This window comes from Acomys minous, assembly GCF_964271855.1.
Source record: "Acomys minous genome assembly, chromosome: 2".
In the NCBI taxonomy this organism is placed as follows: domain Eukaryota; kingdom Metazoa; phylum Chordata; class Mammalia; order Rodentia; family Muridae; genus Acomys; species Acomys minous.
The window spans coordinates 135,026,531-135,035,146 of record NC_140484.1 but is presented as its reverse complement, the minus strand read 5'-3'; the positions used below and the strand labels follow the sequence as shown (position 1 = coordinate 135,035,146).

The following is an 8,616-nucleotide window of genomic DNA, read 5'->3' as shown; positions in this document are numbered from 1 at the left end:
ACTTCAATTTCAATGTATGGCTGCATTGGGTAGTGAACAAATCAGGAAAGGTTCCCTACTGATACATGTTAGACAATACATCACTAGGTCTTGCATTTAACAAAGAGATCTCAAAGCTTCTTTAAAGAACAAGAAATTTACTCATTTCAATTACTTTTTCTTTACAGATTCTTTAGTGATTCTATTTCACTTTATGCAAGTATGAACATTTGATTGGCAATTATAATCATTTTAATAGTATTATGTAAATTATACAATTATTGAAATATATTTTAGGATCTGAGTTATTGGAACCATTAATAATTATACAATCTAAATCACTAAAATCAATTTATCAATGACCATAAACATACTGTAACCATGTCATACCAGGTACAGCAGTAATAAGGGGATAATAACTGTACAACATGATATCTCTGTCATTAGGGAATAGACAGTCTAAAACTCTGTAGGCAGATAATTACAAGATCATTAGAATAAAGAAAAGTGTATTATTAACAGGCTCTTTTCAAGCAACAGTGTTAAATCACAAGAGTAAGTAATAAAACAGAGATTCAGGGAAGATCGATTCTCTTTTTAATAAGAACTCTAAAACTTCCCTAAGATGCCTTAATGAAGAATATTTTAAGCATAGCCTTGCGAATTTGTTTGGTTTTCACACTATAGATTATGGGATTCATTACAGGAGGAACAAGCAGGTAAACATTGGCAATTAGAGTGTGCACAAACGGAGGGGCATGTTTCCCAAACCTGTGCACCAACGACAAACTGATCATAGGGATGTAGAAGATGGCAACAGCACTGAGATGGGAGACACAGGTGCCAAACGCCTTTTTCCGTTCCTCCCTGGACGCAATGCAAAGCACAGAGTGGATGATTAGAACGTAGGAGACAAGGATGAGAACAGAGTCCAGTCCCGCAGTAGAGATGACAATAGCCAAGCCAAAGGCACTGTTGATCTTGGTGTCTGAGCATGAAAGCTTCATCACGTCAGGATGGAAGCAGTAGGAATGATGGAGCACATGACTGTGACAAAAAGACAGACGCTTGAGAAGCAGGAGTAAAGGAACAAGAGCTGTGGTGCCCCTTATTACGATTGCAAAGCCCACCGCAATGATTCGAGAATTGGTTAAGATCATAGCATACCTCAGTGGGTTACAGATGGCAATAAAGCGGTCAAAGGCCATCACCAGGAGGACTGAAGATTCCATGAACGTAAAGCCGTGGATAAAGAACATTTGGCCAATGCAGGCATCGAAGCTGATTTCTCGAACACTGAACCAGAAGATGCCCAACACAGTTACCAATGTGGAAAGGCACAGCCCCAGGTCTGTGAAGGACAACATGGACAGGAAGTAGTACATAGGTTCGTGGAGGCTTGACTCGGTGATGATGACAAAGAGGATCATGCTGTTCCCAGAGATGGCAATGGCATATAGACAGCAGAAAGGGATGGAAATCCAGGTGTGAGAGGCCTCAAGACCAGGAATGCCAGTGAGGAAGAAGACTGGTGGATGGGCAGTGCTCTGGTTGAGGGATGACATAGTGACTGAAGGAAGCAGATGCCCTTGGGGGAAAGGCACACATCCTATAATGACAGAAAACAGAAACTCTTCCAATCTCTGCTATATACTATGCAATTTGGGAACTCTAAAGAACCAGTTCCTGCCCCTCATCTTCAGCGGAAAAGCATAGCCATTCACTATTTTATTAGATATCGAATTGAGCACAGGTTACCTGGGGGAAGAAACAGCACTAACATCTGTGAAGAGACCCAGATTTCGGAAGATCTCTATTGTATTATGTATGGGTGTCTGTGTACTTAACATTAAAAGAGGAGAGAGAGACTAAGGTAATGAGGGCTGGCAAGACAGTTTCAGTGGGAAAGGCAAGTACGGTCAACGCCAAGGACTTCAGCGAGCTGTCATTTCCGGTTGTCATTTGACTTCCTTCCACAGCTTTGGTACGTGTTCATGTATACACATGCATAGAGCAGACACACACACACACACAAATTACAAAGTACAAAAATATAATAAGGGTGCTGGAGAGATGGATCAAACAGTTAAGAACACTGGCTGCTCTTTCAAAGGACCAGGTTCCCAGCACCCACACGGCAGGGCACACTGCCTGTAACTCTCATTCCAGGGAATCTGACTCCCTCACACATTCATACACGAAAGCAGAACACCAATGTAAATAAAATAAAACAAAAAATTTAAATATATGTGTGTGTATCTATGTATATATTAAAGTGTTAACTAGGTAATAAAAGTACCTTCCAGCAGGGCAGTGGTGATGCACACTTTGTTTCCAAGATATATATTATTTTATTAATTTGTTCTTGTTACATCTCAATGGTTATCCCATCCCTTGTATCCTCCCATTCTTCCCTCCCTCCCATTTTCCCCTTATTTCCCTCCCCTATGATTGTTCCTGAGGGGGATTACCTCCCCCTGTATATGCTCATAGGGTATCAAGTCTCTTCTTGGTAACCTGCTATCCTTCCTCTGAGTGCCACCAGGTCTCCCCCTCCAGGGAACATGGTCAAATATGAGGCACCAGAGTATGTGAGAAAGTCATACCCCACTCTCCACTCAACTGTGGAGAATGTTCTGACCATTGGCTAGATCTGGGTAGGGGTTTAAAGTTTACCGCCTGTATTGTCCTTGGCTGATGCCTTAGTTTGAGCGGGGCCTCTCGTGGTGCACACTTTTAATCCCAGCACTTGGGAGGCAGAGGCAGGCAGATCTCTGTGAGCTCAAAGCCAGCCTGGTCTATAGAGTGAGTTCCAGGACAGCCAGAACTACACCGAGAAGCCCTTTCCCAGAAAAACAAGCAAATAAAGTATCAAGCAGTTCTGTGGTGTTGGACGTGGCTGACAGGGTATCACTGGGCAACAATAAATTAATTTACCCTGATTTTCACCACTTCTCAGTTTCTGAACCAGGAATTCTAGGAGCCATTAGTTTGTCAATCCACTATCTCCTAGTGAAAATAAGAGAATAAGAAAATGTTAAGGTCTTTTTTAATAATCATGACGGAATAAATATATTACAACTGTCAGTGTAAAACAATCTAAATACTAGAAAAGAACCAATAAGTCTACACAAATAAACCACCCTGGGTGGTAGAAGGAAAAGGTTTGTTTACACAGGTAGTAATTGCAAACCTAATTATGTTTAAGGAAAATTCTGCCTGCAGAAAGATGATTTAAAGATGAGCTCACTAAGAACCAACAACTCATTGGAAGCTTGTGGGAAATCACTGGAACAGAATTACTTTAGCAAATGTTGGTTTTCTACTTTTCAAAGGAATAATAATGTTATCCTTTCTCTGTTGATACATAAATCAGAAGGAACTAATTTATTTGCATCTCAAGCTTTCTAACACCATAGTTTTCTCTTTGGCATGTTTGATTTTAATATAAATATCTGCCCTTTCCATTCATTGATGAGTATGTTTATCGTGTGTCCACACATGTGATGAATATGAGTTAAAATCATGTGTCGTGGCAATAAAGCCTACAAATGACCCTATGTTGTTTTCACCTTGGTGGCCATGACTTTGCATTAGAATGGGTTTCCTTTTTTTTGTTTTGTTTCTTAAGCTCTCCTAAACTTTCCTGGTGCTCTGCTCTCAGACTTTCTTCTTTTAGATTTATTATCTGACCTTTCCCCCACCAGTCTGGTAATGCCAGTTGCATTCATCACTTTGGCAAATGTCAAAAACACTGAGAGTTGGGCAGTAATTGCTTTCCCCAGGATGCAGTGATAGGCTCCTGACTCAGTTCTTCCACGAGTTGTAGGTAAAAATGTCAGTCTTACCTTTCAGCTAAGGTCGGCGGCTCTGAAAGCCACAGATTTTGTTTTAAGTGGCTTTGCCTCTCAGTTTAACATCCCCCTCCTTTTCCCTCTCCTTCTCTATGTGTGAGAAAGAGACCTTAATTTGACAATAAATGTACGTAAACTTTTAGAGTATTTTAAAAATGGAATTAAAGTAAGTTTTCCGACCAATTTGAAAGTAAGACTAAGACCTCACTTTAGCAGACTCAGAACTTTTTTTTTCTTGGAAAAAGTCGAGAGTTTTTAAGGACCTTAATATTGTGTTCACTTTGTTTTAATACTGAAGAATTAAAATCTCAGTTCTCTTGTTCTGTTGTTTAGTTCTGTGGTTTTTATCACTTTTTAAAATTTATTTTCAGAAAAAAAATATTTATTTCAGGAAATTAGAAATAGTTCTACCTCAAGACCCAGCTATACCACTCCTGGGCATATAACCAAAAGATGTTACACCTTACCACAAATATGCTTGCTCACCTATGTTCATAGTATGTTTTATTTGTAATAGCCAGAAACTGGAAACAACCTAGATGTTCCTCAATGGAAGGATGGATAATGAAAATGTGGTATAGGGCTGAAGAGATGGCTCAGCAGTTAAGAGCACTGCCTGCTCTTCCAGAGGTCCTGAGTTCATTTCCCAGCAACCACATGGTGACTCACAAACATCTACAATGTGAGTAGATGACCTCTTCCGGCATGCAGGCGTATATGCAACTAGAGCACTCATATACATAAAATAAATAAATAAATTTTAAAAAAAAGAAAATGTGGTATATTTACACAATGAAATACCATTCAACTATTAAAAACAAGGTCATCATGAAATTTTCAGGAAAAAGGGCTGGAACTAGAGAAGATCATCCTGAGTGAGGTAACCCAGACCCAGAAAGACACACATGGTATATACTCACTTATAAGTGGATATTTGCCATAATATATAGGATAATTATGCTACAATCCACAGACTGTAAGAAGCTAAGTAACAAGGAGGATCCAGGGGAGGATGCTTGAATCTCACTGAGAAGGGGAAATAAAATAGGCCTTGGAAGTGGATAGAGGGAGGAAACTGGGTGGGAGAAGGGATGGAGAGGGGAACCAGATGTGGAGAGACCATAGGGGAGAGGATTGGGAGAGAGAACAGAAATGGAGGCACATCTCTGGAATGAGACAGAGACTTGGAATGAGGGAAGCTCCTGCAAGTCTATGGGGTGACCCTACCTGAGACTCCTAGCAGTGGGAGACATGGAGCCCGAAGTGGCCATCTCCTAAAGGTAAACAGGACTCTAGTGGAGTGTGCGGGGACACCAAACCCACCCACAAAACCTTGGAAGCAAAATTTGTCATGCCTATAAGATGTGTAGGGACAAGGATGGTTCAGAGATTGAGGAAAAGGCCAAACAGTGACTGGCCCAACTTTGAGACCCGCCCCATGGGAGAAAGCCAACTTCTGTCACTATTAATGATACTCTGCTATGATTGCACACAGGAGCCTAGCATAACTGTCTTCTGAGAGGCTTCATCCAGCAGCTGATGGAAACAGATGGAGAGACCCAGAGCCAAACAATAGGTTGAGTTTGGAAGATTTTGCGGAAGAGTGGAAGGACTGAGGGAGCTGGAGGGGTTTATTCTGAAGACCTACAGAGTAAACTAACCTCGGCTGATGGGGACTCGCAGAGACTGAGCCACCAATCAAAGAGCAAGCATGGGCTGGACCTAGGCCCCTTACACATATGTAACATATGTGCAGCTTGTTTTTCCTGTGGATCCCCTAACAGTTGGAGAGGAGGACTGTCTCTGACTCTGTTGCCTGCCTTTGGATCCCTTTGCCCTAGCTGGGCTGCTTTGTCTGCCCTCAGTGGAAGAGGATGAGCTGACACTTGGTGTGCTATGGCAGGCTGGTACTCATCGGGGAGGGCTCCTCTTCTTTGAGGAGAAGGGGAGGGTGGAATGGGGAGAGGAGAAAGGGGGAGTAGGCTGTGATCACAGTGTAAAGTGAATAAATAAATTAATTAATGGAGAAACATTTATTTTATTATTTTTGAGAACTTTGTGCGTATTTACATCCTTCCCAGCTCACATTCTCACCCTTTTAACTCATCCACGACCCCTCCCAATTTCACACTTCCTCTCCTTACAGTAAATGATTAAGAGACCTCACTTAGAATTGATGTTCATAAGACAGCACACCATGAAGATAGCTACTATTCGAGAGTGTGGGTAATACATACCTGTAATTCCAGAATTTAGCAAGTGGGGGATGAAAAGATCAGAAGTTCAAGGTTATCCTCAACAATACAGCATAAACTAAAGAGCTGGTTTATAAAAACAAAAGTGTCAAGAAGGCAAAAAAAGTTGTCACCTTTGTACACCATTTGGGAAAAGTGTGAAAATTGTGGACTCTTATGGGAAATATAATAGAATTTCACTATAAAGCTAAAATATAACTTTGGTCAGATTGAGTAAACCCATTTCTCAGTAAACATAAAAAAAAAGTGGATGTTGAAGAGACATCTACAGTCCTATGTTCCTTGCAACATTATTCATAAATAGTCAAATATAGAGACATCCAAATGCCCACTGACAGATAAATGAATAAGGAAAATATAGTATACACCATGGGTTTTAAAAAATAATAAAGTTCTGAAACACTCTACACTGTAGAGAGACATCATATTTGGTGAGATGAGCCAGCTGCAGAGGGATTAATACTGCATGAATCTTCTTTGAAGTGGGGTATATTAGTTAAATTCATAGAAACAAAGTGTGAATGGTAGTTACTAGAGTCTGGGGACAGGGAAAATGGCAATATTTTGCTCAGACACTAAAAACACATAAATATAATTAAAAAGTAAAAAGCTCCAATGGATTGTATAAGCATTCAAGATACATTTCTTCCTAGCAACAATGGTGATAATGCTTCTGAAGGAGTTTGTGCTTGCTGTTTGCTTGTTTGTTTGTTTGTTTGTTTGTGGAACATTTTAGTACTCCCGGACAATGTCATCTCTTGATCCCTCTACCACTACCTTTCTAGTGCCAAGTTCACAGGTATAAGCTATCATTCCCAGCTTAGATAATACTATAAAAAATTCCTGAATTCCAAGTAATTTGCTTCACTTAATCTAACTCTTCTTTTTTCTAGTGCACCCTCCTTGGAGTGTTACAATCAAAGATAACACAAAGAGATCTATTATCAAACATGGAAGGGAATATAAATAACTTCTGAAAAATGTATGATTCCTATAACAAATGCATCAAATAGCTATTCTTTTTAAATCTTACCTATTTTTGTTTATGTGTATGCATGAATACCTGTGTGAATTTCTGTGCACCACACATACACAGATGCTCATGGAGCACACAGGTCATTGGATCCCCTGGAACTGGAGTGACAGGTGGTTGTGAGCTGCTGCGGGTGCTGGAAACCAAAGCCAGGTCCTTTGCAAGAACACTAGGTGCTCTTCACCACTGAGCCCTCACTTAATCTCTCAAATAGCTATCGTGGGACATAACAATATTTCTCCTCCACACTGAAAATCTCCCCAAGACAAGGACTGTGAATTAAATATTCCTATAACTAGACCACCAGAAGCATCAAGTCGACAGCCCTCACCATGAAGCCTAGCATACATCACTGCCAAAGCAGTGTCACTGAGCACTACAAATCCATCGTACAGAAAAGAGAAGACTATAACAAGGAAAGCGAGGCTGAAAGGAACCAGGCTACGTTTCCACATTCACCCAACAAGCTGATGGGAGACCTAGGGACTGAATTCTGCCCTTTGTGGCTCCAAACTTCTCATCCTCTATTTACTATTTGTCATAGCAAATATATTTATTTTATATATTTAAACATTTACATAAATTTATATGATAAATATATTATATATCACATATGTGCACAATAATCTCCATAAACATTTAATTTTTAAGCCTTAAGTAATAGACATCTGTATGGGATTTTCACACATAGTTTTCATTTTAGTTGATGCCCTCTCGCCCGACCACCCTGGCCCCTTTCCTTACTGAGCCCTTTTGTTCTGAGTCTCCCCCTTTCTACTTTGCTCCATTATCCTCTCCACTTCGTCCCTTAAAGTCTCTTTTTTATCCAGTCACATTGGATCATGTCAAGTTTGTCCTTAACCTGTATTTACTTCCATCTGTATACTCATGCTTAAAAGTTGGAGGCTAGACACACATATGACAAAGAGCATATGGCATTTGTCTTTCTGAATTAGGCTGCTGGCACAGCCATATCGAATGGGAACAGTAAAAGTCATAACACCGGCAAAGCTGCTTGACAAAGAGCCAGCAAAGCTGAGCCAGATGATGCAATCACCGTCATGCTGTCCTTCAGTTTTGGTCTTGATCTCCATGTATTGCATGCCTGGGTTTTTTTTTTTTAACATTGTACTTCGGGTGTTGGATCAGTAGGAAATTTCTTATGAATATCTATGCCTTCTCCCAGGAGTACTGCTTCTAACCCTCCCCAGGAAAGTCCTGAGCAAAGTACTCCTCCTGCTTTTAAGGAGATATCCTTATCTGGCCTACATGAAGATCTTCTTTATGCCCTGGAAGTTGTGACTCAAATAAATATGATTTATTTGAGCTCATTCCTTATGAGCTCTGACTCCAAGAGCATGTGCCCCTGTACTTACTCAGGAACAAGATAGTCAGAAGAAAGAAAATTAAATGGTAAACAAGATTTGGTGGCTTAGAAAAGTTAGATAAGATCAAATTAAAAGCCCCTTTTTACTACTGATGGACAAAAAAATGA

At 40.3% G+C, this 8,616-nt stretch overlaps 1 protein-coding gene across 1 annotated transcript; it reads right to left on the bottom strand.

Annotated features, from left to right (window-relative positions):
* Positions 1-599: 599 nt before the first annotated feature.
* On the bottom strand, positions 600-1,544 carry LOC311581236 (olfactory receptor OR51C1-like; the record flags this gene model as incomplete). Its single annotated transcript, XM_084753335.1, has 1 exon — positions 600-1,544. One exon carries the CDS (start codon positions 1,542-1,544, stop codon positions 600-602), a length of 945 nt encoding a protein of 314 aa, XP_084609461.1.
* Positions 1,545-8,616: the final 7,072 nt, after the last annotated feature.